General features: G+C 33.4%; 2 protein-coding genes across 2 annotated transcripts in view; both read left to right on the top strand.

Annotated features, from left to right (window-relative positions):
- Window positions 1–25,889, top strand: part of LOC102624294 (MDIS1-interacting receptor like kinase 2-like) — a 64,668-nt gene that overhangs the window by 24,588 nt on the left and 14,191 nt on the right. The gene's annotated exons all lie outside the window — the stretch shown is intronic.
- LOC112496582 (MDIS1-interacting receptor like kinase 2-like) lies at window positions 18,036–21,867 on the top strand. The gene is made up of 2 exons (XM_052437584.1): window positions 18,036–21,068; window positions 21,260–21,867. Exons 1-2 carry the CDS (start codon window positions 18,203–18,205, stop codon window positions 21,571–21,573), a joined length of 3,180 nt encoding a protein of 1,059 aa, XP_052293544.1. The 5' UTR covers window positions 18,036–18,202; the 3' UTR covers window positions 21,574–21,867.

Consider the following 25,889-nt stretch of genomic DNA (forward strand, 5'->3'; position numbering starts at 1 on the left):
TTGAGCCTTTGCATGCCTTGGATTCTTCAATGATTGGGATTCTGCTCGCCTTCTCGTGGCCGAGCAGATCCTGGCATGCTTGGCTTCTGTCTCGCCATAAGACAGGCTTTGAGACTTTGATGAGCCTTTGCATGCCTTGGGAATTTTTTTCGAATGCTTTGGAGTCTACTCGCCTTCTCGTGGTCGAGCAGATCCTGGCATGCTTGGCTTCTGTCTCGCCATAAGACAGGCTTTGAGACTTTGTCGAGCCTTTGCATGCCTTGGATTCTTCGAGGATTGGGATTCTGCTCGCCTTCTCGTGGCCGAGCAGATCCTGGCATGCTTGGCTTCTGTCTCGCCATAAGACAGGCTTTGAGACTTTGATGAGCCTTTGCATGCCTTATTAGTAAACCTTTATTGGCTTCTCAACGCTAGCCTAGCTCTCTTTTCTTAAATTATTCTCATATTGAGCACAATCAATTTAATGAATATCAGATATCCTTATCTCACATAGCAGAATTTAGAGAAATAATTAAATTTTCATAGAAAAAAACTGCTTGTAAATCAAAATATAACTTATGACCTGTTCCGATTCCTACAGATGTGTGCCTTCGATGTGCTCTTATTTGAGGTTTTTTCTTGAAATCCTTAAATATGGATTTGCTCTGCAAATTGATCAATTTTGAACTTTCATATCCCTTGAGACGATTTAACGAACAGCTCCTGATTGAATTTTAACAATTCTGCCTTTGGCTTGGCCAGATGAAAATCGGTAGAGACAAGAAGTTGGCTTTTGTACCGAGTCCCCACAGACGGCGCCAAAATGTTGATGCGAGATTCCGGTTCTCCTCGTTCTACGACCAGGATCTCTGCTCGATCAACTTCATCACGACCAGGGGTTCTCCTCGCAAGGCTTCTTCTCCAGAGGTTCCTGCGCACACAGACAGGTCAGAGAACGCCGGTTGTTTTCCCGGCGCAAACCCTCCGACGCTCAAGTCAGATATGAAGGTTCAGGGAACACTTGCCACAAATCTTATGGCTGTTAGGTTGTTTTCTCTCTTTTAGAATTTCTTTTCTAATCTCGAAAATGCCAACCCATTTACCTTCGTTGGCTACCTTTTTATAGGCTTCCTCTGAATCCCAGTTTTCCGCTTTCTTCGAGACGGTACGGGACTCTGACTGCCGCGTTATGGGCAAACGTGGGATCTTGCGTGTTACGCCACGGTTCTGGGCAAAGCGTGGCTGTCGTGGTTTTGTGAGATCTTGTTTCCGCTTTTTTTGGGGGACGGTATGGGACTTCGACTGCTGCGTTATGGGCAAACGTGGGATCTTGCGTGTTACGCCACAGTTCTGGGGAAAGCGTGGCTGTCGTGCCTAGATTCTCGGGCTGGAGAGCATGCCTTGCCAACTGCTGTCGACCGGGTCTCCTCGCCTCTCGACCTCTAGCTGGAATGGCCTTATGCCTCTTACAGGAAATTTGCCTCGCGGATGACGTGCTCGTGGACGAGCAGGATATTTCAGCTCCTGTTCCCCCGCACACCAGGCTTTTACGGAACACACCGGTTCGCAGAACTCTGCCATCAGATATCTGCTCACCATGCCTGGTCTCGTCGACGTATTTCTCCCAAACACTTCTCATCTTCTAATCTTCACTAACCTTCACCACTGGAATCTCGTCCCCGCTGCTGCTGCTCATCCTTCACGAACCTTCACTGCTGGAATCGCGTCCTCGCTGCTGCTGCTCATCCTTCACGAACCTTCACCGCTGGAATCTTGTCCCCGCTGCTGCTGCTGCCATCTGACTGCTGTTGTGAGCTGCTGCTGGCGTGAAAAGGTAATCAAACAAACAGCTGCTGCTGCTGGCGTTAAAAGCTCCCTTTGTTTTTACTGGTGCCATTGGTTTTAACCAATTTCCAGGATTCTTCTTCGACTCCAATTTGGAGAAAACAGTGCAATTTGGTGATGAACATAAATAAAATCAAAACTCAAGTTTCGATTAAGTTTATTTAATTTTAATTTGTAAAGTGCAACATAATTCAACTTGTGATTGTGTTTTGGCTTTTCACGTGCTATTGACACGCATTCTTAGAAATCTGTTTCGTTTTGTTTGAAGGCAAATTTGAAGAACACGTTGAATAAACAAATGGCCGTTTGCAGCATGCAGTTTTAAGCTTGAAATAAACTTGTGCTTATAAAATTATTCCCCTGGTGATCTTTGTCCTTTTTATAACTTTGGGAATGGGAAAATGAATTTTTGTAGTGTCTGGTTTCCATGTGCATGTGGATTCCCCATTTAGTTCCTCTGATTGTTGTGGTATGTTCAGAATTTTGTAAAAACACTGTGATTGTTGGATCTTTATAGTATGTATTCTTGTTTGCAGTTGTTTGACTTGTTTCTACGAATAGTTTCATTGTTTTCAAACTTACTCTGTACCGTTTAAACTTATTTAAATATTTGTTCCATGATTGAGTTTTTCTCTTTTATTAGTTGCTTAATTCCATAGATTCTGTTTCTTTTAAAAGACTTTTTGCTTATTTATTTTAATTTGAACTTGTTATTTGAACATGTTATGTGTTCTTGAACATACTTTGAGACATATTTTGATTTTTTATTTGTTAACTTTTTATGTTTATGGAAGATTTATTAATTTAAGGTTTTAAATTTAAAAAAAGCCCAAAATAGGCCAATAGGCTCATAATCGAAATAATCGAACCGAATCGAATCGAATTATTTCAATTAATCGAGTATTTGATTATTTCAATAATTTGATTAATCGCGATTATGATTTTAAAATAATCATAATCGAATGATTATGAAAAATTTAGTAAAAAACCAAACCGAACCGAACCGCGCCCACCCCTAACGGTATTTTTTTCTATATATTAAAGATTTTTTTTAAAAGCAAATAGAAACCCAAAAAAAAAGGCAACAACTGTACTGGAACTCACCGTCCCCAGTTTCCCTTTCCCTCTTGTTTTTGTCACCCGCCTCTTCCTCATCTCGCCACTTGTTTCCCCCACTACACCCACAAAAACGTCACCGTTTCATTCTCACTCCTTCCTCGCACCCACAAAAACGTCAACAAAAATATACAGTGTTTGTTAACAATATTTTTTATTTCTTTTAAAATTATGTTGCGAAAGAAATGAAATAAGATTGTGAAATAAGTAAATAATATTTTTAAAATTTTAACATTTTAAAAAGCTTATCAACCTTTACTCTCAAAAATCTAAAATTTGAGCTTTTGTTTGTAACGGTAAAATAACTTATTTAATCCTCAAAACTTCTATTAAAAATTAACTAACAATAATAATAAATTTTAAAAGAGATTATGAGATTAAATAAATAATTATGTTCATTAGATAAGTGATGCTAAGCAAAGACTAAAAAATCAAAAAGAAATAAAAAACGCAACAGATCAGCTTATGGGAGACAAAATGAGTTTTACCTTAATTAAATACAAGAAATTAAAAAAAAAATTTGAGAAGCTCCACGCAGAGAGCAAGAAAAGTAGAGAACCAAAAGTTAACATAAATAATAGTTTAAAAAGCCATTAGCATCTCTAGAAAGAAAAACTGAAGCTTATGCAAGAGGTGAAGACCACAAGCGAAAGAAAAGGTAAAACATCTACATGAGGTAAATATCACCAAATAAAGTCTGTACAATGAAGCTCAGGATTAACAATGACAATCTTGAGCAGTAATGCAACATCAAAAAAATTTATTCGGTTGGAGTCAGAGAATGAATGTGATAATATTTGCTCCACGATTTCTTTCCACCGATTGTCCATCGAGGCATATCAAGCAAGAATGTGTTGTTTTATTTGGAATATGCAGCTCACTTTTCAGATCTAGCCTTTGGAATTGCCAATTTTATGAAGCCAGACTCGTGCAATTGGACTGTATGCGCAACCACGTATGGATTTGTCATTGTTGCTCCTCGTATGTAATATTCTTTTGATTCCATTTTGAGGAATATCATTATGTAACACATTCCGTTGACTTATGAAACAGAGTAAACCATGTTTCTTTCTTCTTCTTTTTTTCAGTTGACTTTGCGGAGCTTGCCTACACAATGAAGATCACAGAACAACCCAACGTGTACAGTTTCGGAGTGCTACACTGGAACCGATCAAGGGGATCCAAGAGGTTTTCTTTCCTCAGTTTCGTCTTCATCTTCCAACATGAACATGCACGAGTAGCTGCTCTGCTATATCTATTGGTTTTTGCTAGACTAGTCATTATTATTTGAGTTTTGAATATATGCCTTCATTACTTATTGTTGCACAAGCTAATCGAACACATCATGCTATGTAGGTCTCAATTCGGAACAAAAGAATGTTAGTTGAAGACACACAACACAAAATATAAAAAATTAGTTCGCAGATGGCCACAAAAGACTAGCTACGTTTCTGTCCAAAAAAAAGAAAGAAAAGAAATAAGAAATAATCTGTTTGTACGGCCTCTGTAAACCAACTGCTTCCATGCCCCAATTTCAAAACTATCATTGATATAGAGCCATTAGTTCCATCTCTCGGCTAAAGCTTCGGGAGATATGGTAAAAAATCTCCTTATCGCCATAGTTTTGCTACAAAAGCCAATAGAATTAATGATCCTTATAAATTATGAATTACATCCTAATCTAGTTGCATTATTTTGGATTAAAAAAAATCTTGCTTTAATCATCATTCCGATTGGAAATATCAAACTCTAAGGCTCATCATTAATTGGGATAAAATTTTAATTACATCTCAGCTTCGTAAATAGAAGTACTTATCATTGAAATATAATTAAAGTAGCAAGAGGCCATTTGAAGTGTAAAAGGAAAAGGAGAGAGAAGGGTAGCTATAGATGGATAAGATATGGGTCAGAACGAGTCAACATTTGATAAAACCTTTTGGGATTGTATCTAACAACATTTTTTTTTCTCGGTTGGATCTCAGTGTTTATACAAAAGCAAAGATTTGGATGACTAAAATGTGACGCTATACTTATAAAGTAGAGATATAGAGTTTATCACCAGTGTAATATATACATGGTCTTTACACAATTCACCATGTGACAGTGAGATGATGATAAGGTAAATTATCAATTAAAAAAATGACAGTTTGTAGTAATGTTAGATCATATGATATGCTTATTGAGTTAATGGTCATGTTCGGTCCAATTGAATAACTCTAAAGTAGTAGTAAAGTTGAATAAGTCTAAGTTAGTTGAGATATTATCAACTTAGTTTGTCAATTAAGTATCCAGTTCTTGATTTGTTGAGATTATTTTGTTTCATTCCTGTTTCTGTTTTGTCTGGCTTGTATAAATAAGCCATTGTTGAATAATGAAGGCATGAATCATTTTATCAAAGAAATACTTGTGTTACATCTTGGAGGGATTGGCTTCCTCGAATTGGCCAACTGTTAACGTTACCAAGTGTAAGGGCAAGATAGGAAGAGACAAGCAGAATAAAAAATAGCTTGCGTGTACCATCACATGTGATGAGCACATGTGAGGAGATGGAATGGGGCATATGTATGTTGAAGAGTTTCGTAACCAAAATTTTTCGGCTAAAAAACGACTGCCTTTTTATTTGATTAAAACCGCGATAAACGAGAAGAACTTTTAGCGGGGGACAAAATGAGTTTTACGGCTCATTCAATACAAGAAACTAAAATATTGAAAAGCTTCACGAAGGAAGCAGGAAAAGTAAGGAACCAAAAGTTAACAGAAACAATCGTCTGAAAAGCCATTAGCATCTCTACAAAGAAAAGGCAAAGCTTCTACGAGAGGCGAAGACCACAAGTGAAAGAAAAGGTAAAGCATCTGCAAGAGGTGATATTAGCTCATTTTCGACAAAATATAATGACAATTAAGCTAAATAATTACGAATAATCCAAAGGGGTTGGAGACTAAAATTGAAGGTGAACTGCCATTGAAGGGTCAGAATCAATCACTAAAACAAGTGCCATAACCTCAGCATAGTAATAATTAAAAAATAATATCTTGCGCATGTACAAAGAGGTGAACCACTCGAATGTAAACTTGAAAAGTGTTCACAACTGGATTAAATAATGGACAATTCATAGTTATTGTTAATGTTAAAAGAAAGGAATAGATTGGGAAAAAAAATTAAGAATAATTTACAATTAATGCAGTCCTTGTGGTTTAAGGAAAAATCAAGTAAGCCAGAAATCATTAGAAGGAGTCAAAATTTGATAAACGTTTTTGGATTGTATCTCACAAGTCACAACTTTTTTTCCTCTTTCCCTGTTTGGATCTCAGTGTTTATATAAAGCAAAGATTCGATGACTAAAACATGACGCTACTTATATAATATAGAGATATAGATTTATGGGCTCTGATCTAGTGGGTCACGTGTGAAGGCCCACGTATCCATAAGATGAGTGATGGTGTCTACCAGATTAGTTCTCTGGAGTTTAGATCACCGGGGTAACACAGACATTGACTAGGCATTGACTCCTTCACTTGTCAATTGCTCTTTTGCTTCCGCTGTAATTGTTTTCTGCAACGTCGTTAAATTATAAATGAGTGTTTGATAACCTTTTCAATTTCAATCAACTTTTGTGTTACCTTAATTATTTTGTTTCCTTCCTGCGTAATTGATCATGTGTTTTTATAATATCAATGGTGTCACGAACCTTGAATAGAGTATCTTTTACTGTTTTGTTGATTCTATTTTATACGTGTTTGTATTAGAATTTTTACTTATCATTGAAAAACCCGGGGATGAAATCTAACACGTACTAATTAATTAAATTTATTTCATAATAATAAACTAAATTAATTTTTTTAATAATTTGATAACTTTACCTTAAAAGAAAAACTTTCATATGAATTATAACGCTTACTATGGCATGAACAGGGACCCTTTTTTCCCAATCCAAAGCCTATACTATGTTTGGCAAGGTTTTATATACTGGAAGAGGGATAAATAGAGAAAAACATATCCATTGGAACCGTACCTCCAACAGGATAAGTTGAGAAAAGCAATCAATAATTTAACTAATTAATTAAAATTATAAAAAAAAAAATGTTGAGGGTGGGACAAAATCAAATTTATTTTTTATCCTTTACCTCCCCATGATACTATTCAGTCAGGGCCCAGAGACAAATTAAATTAATTATTACTAAGATAACAATATTATAGGTAAATCAACTTATTCTAATTCAATTATTTAATGATACATATATTACATAAATTAAAAAAATTATAGAAATTTTTATTTATATTTAATTAACTTCCATTTACATTGATTCAAATAATAAGCAGTACCAATTTTTTTTTTGTTAATAATATAAAATATGTTATTGGCAATAATAAAAGAATGTATTACAAATAATATATAATACATTTAAATAGCTTGTAATTTAGATGTATATTTTTATTATTTATTTCATGTGGGAATCCTCCTTGTTTTTCAGCTTCAAGTTCGTTTGATTTATTTACTTCCATACTAGGTACAGTATATGGTGTTCTCATCCTTTTACAATGTAGTTCTTGTTGTAATAACTAATGATTAGAATTTTCCAGATAAGTCCTCTTACCGTTTTTAATCATTAACTAACAATTCATATTTTTAACGTTTATTAAGAATTTTAGGTTTGTCTATAAATAAATGAAAGGAATTAATAACAAATTTAAAGAAGGATGAAGGATTTTGGTAGAGTTAGGATGTAAACGAAAATATAGACAATTAATTGTGGCATTAAGTATGAGAAAAACTCAATCTAGACCACTCGTATTCTGATAGATCTTTAAAAGTCTAATAAACTAATGGTTACAAATTCTTTTTTTTCTAACGTGCTCGAGTTCTACGGTACATTGGAGAAGTCCTAGAAAATTGATAAAGGCAACCTGGCTACAATTGATAGAAAGGAAACGTTTAAAGTGGCTTGATTAATTTACAAGAACCCGATTCGCGAGTCCATGGTTTCTCTAGGAAGCCTCAGTCTGCTTGCGGTACCACAATTAATGGAAGCATAAAAAATAGCTTGATGTAACAAAGATTTGTGCGTTCTTTTAAATTCAGCATTTGAGTTCGTTATGATGAAGTTTCTGAGTTTCTTAATCACCTAAATAACATCCTTTATTAGCCGAGCCAAGTATAAAAGGTGCTGATGGGCAGGTGTGTCAAAGCAGAGTGATTTGTGATTATCACACCCGTGATCTTTACTAGCTCTGAGTGAAAAGATCATCCTTATAATGTGTGTCAAATTCGGAAATCTCATTTTCCAATTGTCCCATTTCACATTTTGGTTTATTATGTGTGCAAATGACTTCCATCTACCGCACTTGGTTCAGTTCACAGAGAAAAGAAATAGGTATTAACAATCACATATAGTTTTTATTATATTTCCGATATGACTTTTCAGCAAGTCAATTAATAATAGGATTCTATAAGTAGCACATGAGATTTATTTAGAGTAAAAAGTTGGTTCAAACAGAAGTTGGTTCTTATGGTTTTAAGCCTTTTAAACCATGCGGTTTTAAAATTTTTCCGGACTTTAAAATTCCAGACCGTAACATTTCTGGGTATGTATGTATGTATGTATGTATGTATGTATGTATGTATAAAGCTATTTTTTGAAGAATAAAATAATTTGAAACAATATATTTGCATGTATTATTTTTATTGTTTGCCCTCAACTTATTATTCTACAAAAAAAAGTATATGTATATGTATTTTGCTATTAATTTTTAAATTAATTCTAAAGAATTCTGAAAATTTTCAAAATTAATTTAAAAATTATGACAATTCCCTTACTTTTTCAAATAATTTTGCATTTAATTTTGAATTATTATGATTTAAGAAATTATTTAATTAACTAAATTATTACAGATATTCTTCTTTCAGGCATCAAATAAACACCAAAGGTAAAATAGTAAGATCAGCGAAGTTCAATTGGTTTAGTCAAAGAGGGTTTCGCTATGTTTTCCATTAAACAAGTGTCGAATGCATCTTTATTTAAAAAAAAAAAATAAAGCGATTGAAGATAATGGGGAACGGAATGTTACTGATGTGACAACTTCGTACGCGTCAGCCGACGTGGACGTGACAGCTTTGCGCTTGGCCTTTTTCTTAAAATTGTGATAAGAAACACTAAACGACAGTTTTGAATAATCAATTTTAACATCAAAACAACTCAATAATTATACTTTATTTGTCCATTTTTTAAGTCAAAGTCCTTCTCTGTGCCTTTTGATTATTAGGAAAAATAATAATAATAATAGGTAAACCATAAGCTCGTGTAATCAACTAGCAATTATTGTTCAAAATAATGCGGCATATTTTTTTCAAAAGTAATAACAACATTTTATTATCAATTGATAAATATCACATTTATTGTTACATCAGATTAAAATTTTAATGGAAACGCTCTATATTTGCTAAACCTAAAGACGACATGATTTAAAAGAAATAATAATAATAATTTTTTTTTTGTCCTAGTCAATCATGACAATTCCAAAGCGAAAAATAAAAAAGGATGAAAATTACGTGTGCAAGTTGGCTGTAATAATTCTAGACTTGTCGGCCGAGACATTGGATGAATGATCAGGACAAGCTTTGACTGACAACATTATTCACGAGCGTCTGCAACATGATTATCAAGTTAATTGATTGACATGAAAGAAGCTTGTATAGTCGTATTGTAGTGAATTCAGGGCACTGACTCGGTCCATAAAGCTAAGTTTAATAGTCATGCATGGATAAGGAGGGAAGTTTCATTGGTTCACACGAATTAAAATTGATGAGGGTCTCCAAGCTCATCTTATCAACTACTATTTTCTCATCTTCATGTAGAATTCGCCATTCACAGCCCCTATATAAGCTATGTTAGCTTAGATGGATTATAATTTTTACCATTCAATTGTGTGTTTTTTTCTGTAATGATTGAACATCGATGATGAAGAAAGGTATTAAAAATTTATCCAAGACTTAAAAATAATAAAAATAAATTCAAGAAACTGCGTGCTTTCTATAGCCTTGCGTTGTAATAATTAATAGAAGCATCAAAAATAAAATTTGTTTTGATGTAACAAAGATTTGTACTTACTAAATTCAGCATTTCAGTTCGTTATGGTGAAGTTTCTGAGTTTCTTAATCAAGTAAAATAGCATCCTTTATTAGCCGAGTCAAGTATAAAATTAAGGTGCTGATGGGCAGATGCCAAAGCAGAGTGATTTGAGATTATCACACAAGTGATCTTTGCTAGCTCTGAGTGCAAAGATAATGTTTGTAATCTTGTTAATACTCTGTATAAATAATACTCTCTTCTGAAATCCGTTGATCATATTTGTCTTTCACCTTGCAGAACTTGCTTACACAATGAAGATTACTGCATATTTGTCATTTCTTTTTTCCAAGGAAATTATTATGACAGTATTGAGATTTGAAATGATTGTTTGCAAATTTTCTAGTTTAAAATTAAGTATGGATTTATTACCACAGTATGTTTATTCTTTGCTTTATGCTTAATTCATCTTGACTTGCTTACAGATAAGTAAATTAATTTGAAAATTAAGCTCGAAGTGTTATATCCATTCTTCCAATATTAATTACAAGCATTCAATAGGATGAAACTGTTACAAGGTGCAAATCAAAATTATGGTAACAATGTTAGTAAATTGGAAAGCTAGCTAGTCTCTACAAATTCAATATAGTCTTGTCTATTAAATTGGTGGATACGAAGCTGAATAGAAATTATAATTCAACATTTAAAGTCTCTCTGTCTCACTCATTTTAATATCTTAACAATGTACATTTGATGACAAAAAAGAAGAGTATAGATAAGCCAACCCCAAAATATTTAGAATTTCCATTCTCTCTCTGGCGTAATTTTCGGGGAAGCAAATGCGCAGTGAACAAAAGTTTGATCAATCAATGATTGGATCCAAAGATACGTTAATTAGTCAAGTCTTTCCATTAATTTTGATCACAAATGCTTATCCTATTTTGTGGGACGACTTGCCATGGACTTTAATTGTAGTTGGAAGGGGAGTGGCTATCAATACAAAGATTATTTTGACGGAGTCAGAATTGCATGCAACAAGTGAACGTTTTGTTTGGGCAATTTTAAAATCGTAGATGTCTTTTAAGACTTTTGCCTTAAGCAACGGGGAAAACTCTTCCCTACTTGATCAGGCATCGACTCATACACCTCTCAATTGCTAGTCTGGATTCTATATAATTTTGGCTCGCGTGGAAAAAGCTACTCGTGGATTCCACCTAATAACTCCAATGATTTTTCCTGAAATTAAAACCATAATCTTTAGCCTTTAACCATTTAGACTTTGGGCACGGACGAACGGTGTGTTATGTAGTTCATAGTTGAAGTGAAAACGGTCTAAATTTTAGCCAACACTCGGTTTATGAAAACATATATAGTTGTGATCAAGATTAATGGACAAATTGGTTAAGGCTTTTTGGATCCTAAACAAACTTGTGTACTGGGCATTTCTCCCAAAAAGATCGTGCCATTCAAAGAAAGGAAAAATATTGACCGTACCGCGCCGGGTGTTAGTTGCTAGGCAAGTTCAATTGTTGGCATTAGAAATTTGATTTTTGTTGAACTGGTTTTGTGGGGGGGGGGGGGGGAGGAGAGAATAAGCTCTCTGCCCACTGCAGAACTGATGTAAATCTAAACAGGTTTAGGGTTTATTAAATCATATACTTGGGTGAGATTCCAAAAGAACTTTGAAAGTTAAATGATCTAACGAAACTCCTTTTTTGGGGGTAAAGGAATCAACGTACTCAATCCCAAAAAGTCTACACAAGTTCAGTGTACAAAAATGGTGCAAATCACGGGAAGCTTATCCGTCTTATCAACGTTTGAAAACGTGCTGAGAATTTGTTAGATTGAACACCGTGTGGACTGACTCCATCAGTTGCCCCACAAAAGTTAATGCAGTCCGCAATAGTTGTACGCCAAAGCATTATAATTTTTCTATTGCCTTTTAAATTGGCTAGTTGCTAATGAGAACTCAAAAATGACATACGTAATTTTATGAATCACCAATAATAATGGAGGCTCTTATGTTGATTTTATTACAGTCTCTGAATTCTAACTTCTTTTTTTTTATTTTTTTAAAGTCCTGTACACTGGTGGCGTATGTATTATACAATCTGGGTATATCTATTGGGAGTCTGATTCATACATATGAAACATTTAGTGACAGAATAAATTCGAATTAGACTGGGACCACACCATTTTATCCTGAGGCCACACTCTTATAAGGTAAAATCAATAATTTTTATATCAAGAAGTGACATAAAATTTGTTTCCCAACTTTTTAAATATATTATTTATTTAAGGAGAACTTTACGTGAAGTGATTTTATTTGTATAAAAATGAGCTAACTTACTGCTTATTTTTTTGCCATAATTTATAAGTAATAACGTCTGCACCAATGAAAAGTTTCAATCAGATATACAAGTTCCAATATAGTATGCTAGTGATAAAAAAATAAATAAATAAAACATCATCCTGCTGTTTATTTGATGGAAACCAAATGTTTGAAGTAGCTTGATTTGTCTAGGAATCCTCAGTAGCATAGGCGGTGCCACGTTAGGACTAGAGGCCCCCCTAACTTTTCAAAATTACAAATTTAATTTAATATTTATCTCATTTATCATAAAAGTCCCTATTAAAATTAAAAAATAATCAAAATATTAAGTATTTATCTTTAACTTCCAACCCACAAAGATATTGTTATTTTGAGATTCGTTGCACGCTAACTCTCCTCACACAAAAAAACAGAAATTATTTTATCTTATTGCGTTTGTCAAAATGATTTTACTTCAATGAATCTTATGACACTTAAAATTCAATTTGATGTTTACATTACATAGGTGGGTTCTAATAACAAATTTTTAAAATTGAAAGAGATTGATAGGCTAACAAGAAAAATAGTTGATACTAAAAAAGATAAATTATGTTCATTAATTTGTTTATTGATAACATTAGTATTAAATTTACTTGTTGTCATAACTACAGTAGTAAAAGGCATTTTCAACTATGAATTTTGTGAAAATTCGTCTATGAAATTAGATTAGAGATTAATAATTGAGTAATATTATTATTACACATGTAGAAAAAGATTTATTTTGTATTCTTGATGATAAGTTTATTTTTTAACGTTTTTAACATATGAAAACACGTCGAGATCAATTATAAATGTATTGAATATATTAGTGAATTTTTATTTTTGATACTTGTTATTTATTGACCTTTTTTAAATTACAATATTATTTATACTTAGCCCCTGCTAAGTTTAATTTCTGGCACCGCCACTGCTCAGTAGCTTTGCATTATCAAATCACAATTAATAGAAGCATCAAAAATAGCTTTTTTTTTTAATGTAATAAAGATTTGTACTTCTAAGTTCAGCATTTGAGTTCGTTACGATGAAGTTTCTGAGTTTCTTTACGAACTAACATAACATCCTTTGCATTTTCTCATCAAATAATAATAATAATAATAATAATAACATCCTTTATTAGCCAAGTCAGGTATAAAAGGTGCTGATGGGCAAGTGTGTCGAAGCAGAGTGATTCGCGATTATCACAAATGTGATCTTAACTAGCTCTGTGTGAAAATCTCATCTTCGTAATCTTTTTAATACTCTCTTCTGAGATCAACTGATTAAATTTGTCTTTCACCTTGCAGAGCTTGCTTAGACGTACTGGATATTTGTCTTTTTTCTTTTTTCTTTTTCAGGGCAATTAGCACGCCATTATTAAGAATAGAGACGATTCCTAATCAACTAAAAAATTTAAAGCATGAATTTGTTGTCTGTTGATGCGAGATTCTGGTTATCCTCCTGACACGACCAGGATCTCTGCTCGATCAACTCTACCACGATCAGGATCTCTCCTCGTAAGGCTTCTTCTCCAGAAGTTCCTGCGTTCACAGAGATAGGTCAGAGCACGCCGGTTGTTTTCCCGGCGTAAACCCTCCGACGCTCAAGTCAGAAATGAAGGTTTTTGTCTTCCTGGGAATACTAGCCACAAATCTTATGGCGTATCGATTCTTTAGAGCTCTCTCTTTTTTTAGTTCTAATGTCAAAATTGCTAACCCTTTTACCTTCGTTGGCTACCTTTTTATAGGCCACTTCTGAACTCGGGCCTTCCCTCCATTCGCGCTCGTTATCCTCCCACCTCTCGAAAGTGGATGCCCCATTTCCGTAGTCGTGGGTGGTTGCGTGGCCTTCATGCCTTGATTCTCGGACTGGAGAGCACGCCTGGCCAACTGTCGTTGACCGGGTCTCCTCGACTCAACCCTTAGCAGGAATGTAGCAGGAATGGCTTTATGCTTCCAACAGGAGATTGGCCTCGTGGATGACGTGCTCGTGGATGAGCAGGATATTCCTGCTCCTGCTCCCCCGGATACCAGACTCTTACAAGATATACATGCTCGAGGAAATGTCTGCTCATCACTGCTGGTCTTCGTCGAAGCATATCCCACAAACATTGTCAAAGTATTATTCTTTGCATTTTACGCTTAATTCATTGTGACTTGATCTCAGATAAGTAAATTAATTTGTTATGCTCAATGTGTTATATACATTCTCCTAGTATCGATAAATTCAACCTAGTTTTCTTTGTTAAACTGCTCGATGTGAATATAAAAAGAAATTGTAATTCAGCTTTTAAAGTCTCTCTGTCTCAACCATTTTAATATCTTAATCAAAAGATACATTTGATGGAAAAAAATATTTGATGGCTCTCTCTCCGCCATAGTTTTGAGGAGATAAATGCCCAGTAAGCAAGTTTGATCAGTTGCTGTTAGGATCCAAATAAACGTTACTTAGTCAATTAATTTGTCCATTAATCTAGACCAACAATGTTTATTCTATTTTCATAAGTCAACCCCAGACCTTGGGCATGGATTTTTTTTTAAAAAATTGTTATAATATGAGAATCTAAAAATTAAAATTTATGGTGTGTTTACTTGTGAAATTGGGGAATCGAAATTCACAGTAGGAATGATTGATATTTTTTACTTGTTAAAATGGAATGGAGAATCGGAATGAAATATGTAATATCCACATATTTTTTAGTCAAGGAAAAGAAATTTGATTCGCATGGGATTGATAATCAAGCTTCCATTCCTTGAATTCACCATTTTTCCCAACACACATTTCATAATTTCATTTTTTGTCCTCAATTAAAATATTATTATTTTAATTTTATTGTCATTATTCTAATAATAATAATAATTTTAAAAAAATAATAATAATAATAATAATCATCATCATCATCATCATCATCATAATAATGATAATGATAAATATAATAATAATGAAAATAACAACAACAACAATAATAATAACGAAAAATAATGTATTAATAATCATAATAATAATAATCTAATAATACGATAAATAACTATTATTATAATAGTAATAATACTTTACAGTTAGTAATTTCATCATTTCACAAGCCTCCTTAGTGGCTGATTTTGGGCATCTTGCGGATCTTCGCGTTTATCATATCCACCTTTTAAAAGAAGAAGAAGATGATGATGATGATGTGGTGTGTGCGTGTGTGTTTAGAACTGTACCTTCAAGCAGTGTTTAGTTTTAAGAAAGAGTAGGAGAGGAGGGGGAAAAAATGGAGAGGAGTGGAGGGGTAATGAGAAATTGATTTCTATTGTTTGGCTTTACCAAAAAAATTAAAGGGAAAGAAATTACATGTTTTTTTTTTATTTGGACAAGTACACCCATTGGACTTTAGTGTTAAAATGTTAATATTAACAGTAAATATAATAAAAATAAGGGTTCCTCTATGATGCTGTAAACAATTTACAGCATCAATAATGTATTAATTTTGAACCATTAGATTTAATCAATGGTATACAATATTTGTACTAAAAAAATAATTTAAAAATAATAGTAAACAGTTTGTTAACGGTTCAAGTGGGTGGAGAATTTTTGTAAAATAATTTTGACCACCCTTAGAGTTTGAAACAATTTCACTTAAATAGTATATTTTTTTTAAATTACTTTTCAGCCCTCCTTTAAATTTGTAATATGATAATCTTTTTTAAATAAATCTTCCAAAATCAATTACCATTAAGTATAAAATATAATATCAAGTAGGTTATTTAACACAAAGTCTTATAATAATTTGTAGTGTATGAATTTAATTACAAACCATTAATACCTAAACAATAATGATAATAGAAGACATTTCAATAAACTAGTTTATATGTGTTTTATTAATAATACGATATGAGTCACAACAAATGAGAAATATTTTATTCACCAATTATTATTGAAAAATATATGTCTATATAACTATAGAGTGAGAAATATTTTGATTTAAATTTTTAACAAAAAATTACACTATTTATTTCATGCAATTCAATGGTGGAGGATATAACATTATGAAATGTTGCTTTGACTTTCAATATCAACCATTAGATTATGATATATTAGTGGCTCAAATATTGTGTCAAAATTTTAAGTTAAAGTATCCCAAACCATATCTTTATAATGGAAATATAAAAACATGCAATGATTTTTTTTCCTCATTTTGTCCATTAAATATTATTTGATGTGATATTTTATTTATTGTCACTATTAATTATCATAATAAAAGTAATGACTCTTCATAACATAAAAATTTTATAATTATTATCAAAGAATAACAATAAAATAATCTTTCATGATTCATAAACTAAAGTTAATTAGGAATATGTGTTAAATTTAACTTTTATGAAATTAACAAAGTGAAATTTGAAAATAAAATGAAAATAAGCTTGTGAAAGTTAAATTTTATAAGGCTCAGATAATTTTCTACCATGTCAATAAAAATCTAAAAATATAAATGATTTTCTTTCACTTTTTTTCCCATGTAAATATTATCAGAGGCAATATTTTATTTATTGTCACTATTAACTATCATAACAAAAGTAATGACTCTTCATAACATAAAATTTTATAATTACAATATAAGGATATCAATAAAATAATCTTTCACGATTCATAAACTAAAACTCATTAGGAATATATATTCGATTTAACTTTTATGAAATTAACAAAGTGATATTTGAAAATAAAATGAAAATATATAAGCTTATAAAACTTAAAACTCCTACCACGTAAGGATATTACCTGTAAGGTAAATATAAAGTTAAGAAAATAACTATGTTAAATGGGTGTTAAAAATGATACATACTTCATGATCAATTATACAATGGCCCTTAATATTATATAAAATAATGAGTATTTTAATAAACGATATTAAAATTTATTAAAACATGTGTGATCAAGTAATTTTTATGTTACAAGCAATCTCAACAATGAGTTTATTGATGCAACTATGACATTTACTTAAGTATATGTACTTAGTTGTGTTATTTATTAGTGTTATATCATATATAAATTTTGCAATTGCAACTTATTTATTTGATTTGTCTTAAATAACCTACCATTATATTTTATACTTAATGGTAATAGATTTTGGAAGATTTATTTAAAAAAGATTATCACATTTCAAATTTAAAAGAGGATTGAAAAATAATTTTAAATAAAATATGTTATTTAAGTGAAATTATTTCAAACTCTAAGGATGGTCATAGTTATTTTACAAACTTCTCCACCCCTTACACGTTTGTTAACCGTTTACCATTATTTTTATTTTATTTTTACCTACAAATATTGTGTACTATTGATTAAATCCAATGGTGCACAATTAAAAACATTATTGATGCTGCAAAAAAATTACAGCATCATAGAGGAACCTTAAAAACAATTAAACTATAAATTAAATTAATCTAGAACACAAATTAATAAGAAAACATTTAATTTTATATTATATTTTTAATTAATTGCTTCTTATTTTATAATCAAAATAACTAACCAAAAAGTAGTAGATGGGCGACAAGTCGTATATCGACGTAGAAGAAAATGAGATACCGCTCAAACGGTGATTGATTTGACAGAACCGCAATCAAGGGAACCATTTTTTGGATAAGTTTAGAGCAATAATATTCAGATTGCTATGTAAAAAATATCCTAATCTTGGAAAACTTTTCCACCTTATGAAACATTGAAAAAATCTTCCCAACTTGACGCATCGACTTGTTGACCTCTCAATTGCACTTGTGTGTGGCTTCCAAAAGCTAAGAGTCATCAAAAGATCTTTTGAATTTCAATAACACTTCGGTTTAACTTTATTTATTTGATTCTGTTTTTGTAATATCAATGGGGTCACCAACCCTCAGTACAGTAGTTCCTTCACTTGTTTTGTTGATCCTATTTTTTGTGTTAAGTTTTTTAATAACTGTTTCTTCAGAATCTAATGAAGAAGCTGATGCTCTTCTCAAATGGAAAGCCAGCCTTCAAAGCCATAACCAATCTCTCCTTCCTTCCTGGACTAACGCCAGCACCAATGTTTCGTCCAAAATAAGCCCGTGTGCTTGGTATGGAATCAGTTGCAATGACGCTGGAAGAGTCACCAACATCAGCCTCAGAAATACGGGATTAAGTGGTACGCTTCGTGATTTTTCATTCTCATCGTTTCCTCAACTTGTGCATCTTGATCTCAGTCTTAATGGATTCTTTGGTACCATCCCATCTCAAATTGGTAACCTTACGAAACTCAGCTACATTTCTTTAGATTCCAATCAGTTGTCCGGAAAAATTCCAGCGGAGGTTGGTCTTCTGACTCATTTGAAGGTCCTTAGCTTTCAATTCAATGAATTAGATGGCTCAATTCCACCAGAAGTTTGTCAGTTAAGTTCAATCGAGGAGCTTTTCTTATACTCTAACCATTTAAACGGGTCGCTTCCCCCTTTTTTGGGTAACTTGAGCAATATCGTTCGATTGTATATTAATAATAATTCACTTTCTGGTTCTATTCTTACGAACATTGGAAACTTGAAATTTCTTTTTGAATTAGATTTGAGTAATAATCAACTTGGTGGTTCAATTCCTCTTTCTTTTGGTAACTTGAGTAACTTGGCTCGATTGTACCTTTATAACAATTTACTCATTGGTTCTATTCCGTCAAGTTTAGGAAACTTGAAGCTCATTGACTTACAGTTGAGCACTAACCAACTCACTGGTTACATCCCATATTCCTTGGGTAATGTAACAAGTTTATCATCTTTACTTCTAGACAAAAATAAGCTTTATGGCTCTCTTCCTCCATTTGTTGGTAATTTTACAAACCTGAGACTATTTCACGTTCATGGTAACTCTCTATATGGCTCTATTCCAAGGGCAATATGGAACTTGAAATCTCTTGTCTACCTAAACTTGAGCTTTAATCAATTTAGAGGTTTTCTTCCTCTATCTGTTGGTAATTTGACCAACCTAAAAAGTCTAGGTCTCATGGATAACCACCTATCCGGTTCCATTCCTCCCTCCTTTGGGAATTCAATGTTAACCTGGCTAACATTGTCCGGAAACCATTTCACTGGTTATTTACCCCACAATATTTGTCGAGGTGGACTGCTAGAGGCGTTTATTGTTTCTGAAAACCATTTTCAAGGAACAATCCCTGAAAGCTTGAGAAATTGCACAAGCTTAATCCGAGTACGCCTTAATGGAAACAACCTTACTGGAAATATATCAGAAGCTTTGGGCCTTTATCCTAACCTGACTTTCATAGATCTCAGCCGCAATAACTTTTACGGTGAAATCTCATCTAATTGGGGGAAATGCCCAAAATTAGGCACTCTCAATGTTTCGATGAATAACATTACTGGAGGTATACCGCGCGAGATCGGAAACATGTCTCAACTACAAGCACTTGATCTTTCATTGAATCATATAGTTGGGGAGATTCCAAAGGAACTGGGAAAGTTAAATTCTTTAACCAAGCTCATTTTGAGAGGGAATCAACTGACAGGGCGTCTACCTACAGAAATCGGCTCACTCATTGAACTTGAATACCTCGACTTTTCTGCTAATAAGTTCAACAATTCAGTCCCAGAAAGTCTCGGCAACTTGCTGAAATTGCACTACTTGGGCTTAAGCAACAACCAGTTTGTCCTAGAATTGCCAAAGGAATTGGAGAAGCTAGTTCAACTTTCAGAATTAGATGCAAGTCATAACCTTTTTGGAGGAGAGATACCATTTCAAATATGCAGTTTGAAAAGCTTGGAAAAGTTGAATCTCTCCCACAATAATCTCTCTGGTTTGATTCCAAATTGCTTTGAGGGAATGCACGGTCTATCAATAATTGACATTTCTGATAATCAATTACAAGGCCCAGTTCCAAATAGCACAGCATTTCGGAATGCCCCAGTGGAAGCGTTAGAAGGGAATAAGGAATTGTGTGGAGGTGTGAAAGGAATGCAGCCATGCAAAGTTTTCTCGTCACACAAACAAAATTCTGGAGGCAAGTGGTTTGCAGTAGTGTTCCCTGTTTTAGGAGCACTATTTGTTTCCATGGCGTTGATAGCAATTTTCATTCTTCGAAAGCAGAAGTCAGACTCAGGAGATCGACAGAGTAGCAACCAGAACCCTCAGGGATTGTTTTCTATATTAAATTTCGAAGGGAAACTCGTGTACGATGAAATTGTTAGAGAAACAAATGATTTTGATGCAGAGTATTGCATTGGAAACGGTGGACACGGAAGTGTTTATAGAGCTGAGCTACCATCTGGGGAAGTCGTAGCTGTTAAGAAATTTCACTCATCAATCCCATGTGATCAGATTGCAGATCAAAAAGAATTCTTGACCGAAGTTCAAGCCTTAACAGAGATACGACATCGAAACATTGTGAAGTTTTATGGATTTTGCTCACATGCCCAACACTCTTTTTTGGTCTATGAATTTCTTGAAAGGGGTAGCTTGGCTGCGATCTTGAGCAGTGATGCAGTAGCACAAGAACTGGGTTGGAGTCGGAGAATGAATGTGATCAAAGGCGTAGCTGATGCTCTGTCTTACTTGCACCATGACTGCTTTCCTCCGATTGTCCATCGAGACATATCATGTAAGAACTTGTTGCTGGATTTGGAATATGAAGCTCATGTTGCAGACTTTGGAATCGCTAAGTTTCTGAAGCCAGACTCGTCCAACTGGACTGAATTTGCAGGCACATACGGATACGTTGCACCAGGTATTTAGTATTCGTTTGTTACCATTTTGAGTAATATTTTTATGTTATGTGATTCGGAACATAACAATGTACCTAGATATTGTTGAAAAATTTATGTAGTTCATTCAGCAGACTGGTAAAAGCTTACTAGTTTATGCACATTTATCTCATAAACAGAGTAAACATTTTTTTTTTGGTCGTTGACCTTGCAGAGCTTGCTTACACAATGAAGATCACAGAGAAATGCGATGTGTACAGTTTTGGAGTGTTAGTGTTGGAAGTGATCAAAGGGAAGCATCCAAGAGATTTTCTTTCTTCGATTTCATCTTCATCTCTTAACACGGATACAGCACTTGATGAAATGTTTGACCCGCGTCTTCCAGCTCCATCTTGCAGTGTTCAAGAAAAACTGAGATCAATCGTGGAGGTTGCGTCTTCATGCTTAAATGAGAGTCCGAAGTCTAGACCAACTATGAAGATAGTCAGTCGACAATTGCAGATTTCGGCTGCCTTGACTGAGTCTTAATTTTCTAAGTATACTTCTAATTTGCTTCGTTTATTTGTCACATGTACTGTAGTTTGTTTGGTTTAGTTTTCAAGAATCAGGAGGCGTTGGTTATTACTCTTTCATTTATAAATAAAATAAAGTTTGCACGTGGGGGAGTGGTGAGCACATTTGAGGACATGTGGAGTCTGTACAATGAAGAACAAGATTAGTAAGACAGTTTGTAATAATTAACATAATAATTTCTTGCGACACGTACAAAGAGGTGAACCCCTCAAATGTAAACTTGAAAGTATGTACCACTGTATTAATTAATGGGTGGCTCTTACTTACCGATAATGTTAAATTAAATGTTAAAAGAAAAGAATAGATATGGGGAAAAAATTAAAAATTGATGATAATTTACAATGTAGTCCTAGTGATTTAACCAAAAATCAAATAAACCAATAATAATTAGTTTTTTTTTTTTTTTGGGAATGATTTGTCTTAGCTTTGAGTAAACGATTTAAAGGAACTTATCGCTCTCACCAATTGTCTTGAATGCTCTAATGGCTTATACCTTGTAGAATCGCCAATGTTGTGATAAAAACTTTGATGGTTAAAGTTTGATTGTAAATTTCGGTTGAATGATTTAATTTACGTTTGATTCTTATGCCGACCTCTACCAAGTTAATTTTTTTCTGGATGTTTAATTTTGTTATGTCAAAGTTAATTAGTTGATGTCCTATATTTGATCAATGTGGATGGCTGATCAAAATTAAAGAATCCTTGAACGAATTGCGGCCTTGACAGAGATACGACATCAGGGCATTGTAAAACATGACTGACATTCAATTATAGTTTATGAATTTCTTGAAAGGGGTAGCTTGGCCATAATCTTGAGCAATAATGCAGCCACAGAAGGGTTAAGTGGGTTGGAGTCAGAGAATGAACAGGATAAAAGGCGTTGTCGATGCCTTGTAATATTCGTTTGTTGCCATTTTGAGGAATATTATCATCCAACACATTCTATAGAGATTTAAAAGCTTACTAATTTATACGCATTGATCTTTCAAAAGAGAGGGATCAACATTTTTTTTTCTTTTTTATTTGTCCTTGACCTTGTAGAGCTTGCTTACACAATCAAGATCACAGAAAAATACGAGGTGTACAGTTTCATGCTTATGCAGGCCTTAATTCGGAGCAAAAGAATGTTAGTTGACAGAATTGTGCAACTAGAGAAGGATGTAATTCATAGTTAATTAGTCTGTCTTCAACACAAGATAGAAAATTTAGTTGACAGATGGCCACAAAAGACTAGCTTCGTTTTTGCTAAAATATAAATAAAATCTGCTTCTATGGCCTCCGTAAACCAACTCCTTCAAGGCCTCCAATTTCAAAACTATCATTGATATGGAGCCATTGAACCTGGGCTTCATATTCAACTTTTCAGCGTTCCATTTCTAGCCTGACGTTTTTTGAGAGCTTGGACGCACTTGACACTACACAACCCTCGCGAGATATGTCCCAAATTCCCCTGAGCCATAATTTTGCTACAAAACCCGACAGAATTAATGATACTTATTAATTATGAATTACATAGTCCTTTGGTTGCACAATTTTGGATAAAAAATTTGGACCAGTTTCGGTGATCGGCTGAGCTTGTGTGGACTAACATAAGTTTCACGTGGATCCCAATCAACTCTTGACCATAGATTCTGTACCCAACACAATATGCTTATGGTTTAAAAATAAAATAAACCATGTTAATGCTTTGTATCAATACTTAATGCACTGACAATCGTTTTCTTTGTGCACGGACTTGTCGATAGAGAAAGTTTAATGGTCCATCTATTAGTTTACATCTGCTTAATCTGATTGGAATGAAACGAAATTAATAGTTTCTTTGTTTTAAAAATAAATAACTATAATTTCTTAAAATATTCGATGAATTAATAAAAGAATTGTGAGCACATTTGAAGAACAAGATTAGTAAGACAGTTTGTAATAATTAAAAATAATAATTTCTTGCGACATGTACAAAAAGGTGAACCACTCAAATGTAAACTAGAAAGTGCGTACCACTGTATTAATTAATGGCTGGCTCTTACTTACCGATAATGTTAAATTAAATGTTAAAAGAAAGGAATAGATATGGGGAAAAAATTAAAAATTGAGGATAATTTACAATGTAGTCCTAGTGATTTAACCGAAGATCAAATAAACCAATAATAATAATTTTTTTTGAATGATTTGTCTTAGCTTTGAGTAAACGATTTGAAGGAACTTATCGCTCTCACCAATTGTCTTGAATGCTCTAATGGCTTATACTTTGTAGAATCGCCAATGTTGTGATAACAACTTTGATGGTTAAAGTTTGATTGTGAATCTCGATTGAATGACTTAATTTACATTTGATTCTTATGCCGACCTCTACCAAGTTAATCTTGTTTCTGGATGTTTAATTTTGTTATCTCAAAGTTAATTACTTGATGTCCTATATTTGATCAATGTGGATGGCTGATCAAAATTAAAGAATCCTTGAACGAATTGCGGCCTTGACAGAGATACGACATCAGGGCATTGTAAAACATGACTGACATTCAATTATAGTTTATGAATTTCTTGAAAGGGGTAGCTTGGCCATAATCTTGAGCAATAATGCAGCCACAGAAGGGTTAAGTGGGTTGGAGTCAGAGAATGAACAGGATAAAAGGCGTTGTCGATGCCTTGTAATATTCGTTTGTTGCCATTTTGAGGAATATTATCATCCAACACATTCTATAGAGATTTAAAAGCTTACTAATTTATACGCATTGATCTTTCAAAAGCAAGTAAACATTTTTTTTTCTTTTTTATTTGTCCTTGACCTTGTAGAGCTTGCTTACACAATCAAGATCACATAAAAATGAGGTGTACAGTTTCGGAGTGTTAGTATTGGAAGTGATCAAGGGAAAGCATCCAAGAGATCAGATGTTTTTTTTCCGCAGTTTCAGCTTCATCTTCCAATGCCGCTTGATGAAATGTTGGATCCTCGGCTTCCACTTGATCCATAGTTCGATGTTCAGAGCAAGTTGATCATTACTGTTTGAATTTTAAATATCTGCCTTCATTTCTGCTGCACAAGTTAATTATACGCATCATGCTTATGCCTTAATTCGGAGCAAAAGAATGTTATTAGTTGACAGAATGTGCAACTAGAGAATGATGTAATTCATAGTTAATTAGTCTGTCTTCAACACAAAATAGAAAATTTAGTTGACAGATGGCCACAAAAGACTAGCTTCGTTTTTGCTAAAATATAAATAAAATCTGCTTCTATGGCCCCTGTAAACCAACTCCTTCAATGCCCTCAATTTCAAAACTATCATTGATATAGAGCCATTGAACCTGGGCTTCATATTCAACTTTTCAGCGTTCCATTTCTAGCCTGAAGTTTTTGAGAGCTTGGACGCACTTGACACTACACAACCCTCGCGAGATATGTCCCAAAATCCTCTGAGCCATAATTTTGCTACAAAACCCGAAAGAAATAATGATCCTTATTAATTATGAATTACATCGTCCTTTGGTTGCACAATTTTGGATAAAAATGTTGGACCAGTTTTGGTGATCGGCTGAGCTTGTGTGGACTATTAAGCACTAAATCAATTGTTGACATTTGTCCAACATGAGTTTCACGCGGATCCCAATCAACTCTTGACCATAGATTCTGTACCCTACACAAGATGCTTATGGTGTAAAAATAAAATAAATCATGTTAATACTTTGTATCAATACTTAATGCATCGACAATCGTTTTCTTTGTGCACCGACTTGTTGATAAAGAAAGTTTAATGGTCCATCTATTAGTTTACATCTGCTTAATTTGATTGGAATGAAACGAAATTAATAGTTTCTTTGTTTTAAAAAATAAATAACTATAATTTCTTGAATATTCGATGAATTAACAAAAAAATTGTGAATGAAGTTTGTTTGGTATTAAGGTATTGTTATCTTTAAATCATAATTATTGTCAAAAATAAAGGCATAATAAAAAAGTAAAAGTTGGTAATTTGTAATAAATATAACTTTTAAATGATAATTTTGATAAAAATAATAAAAATACATAAGTTTTCTATCATTAAAGTAAAGTCATTTCAGCTTCTAAGTCATAGTGATGATAGAGGTACAAACTCTTATATAAATTTATGTTAGGAAATTGGTGGGTGTAGCAGGACCGCAGCTAAAATAAAATTGGAAATAAAATAAAGAACAAGCACACTAGAGGACACCAGAAATTACGTGGTTCGGCTTTTAGCCTACGTCCACGGGCGAAAACAGAAGGAAATATTTTACTAGTGAAAAGGAGTTACAAG

Source organism: Citrus sinensis, chromosome 3 (assembly GCF_022201045.2).
Source record: "Citrus sinensis cultivar Valencia sweet orange chromosome 3, DVS_A1.0, whole genome shotgun sequence".
NCBI lineage: Eukaryota > Viridiplantae > Streptophyta > Magnoliopsida > Sapindales > Rutaceae > Citrus > Citrus sinensis.

Bases quoted from the DNA above. Each gene is read 5' to 3' on its own strand.
- LOC112496582 (XM_052437584.1), top strand. From the start codon at position 18,203: ATGGGGTCACCAACCCTCAGTACAGTAGTTCCTTCACTTGTTTTGTTG. The intron at 21,069-21,259 runs GTATTTAGTATT...TTGACCTTGCAG, and splicing joins ATACGGATACGTTGCACCAG to AGCTTGCTTACACAATGAAG.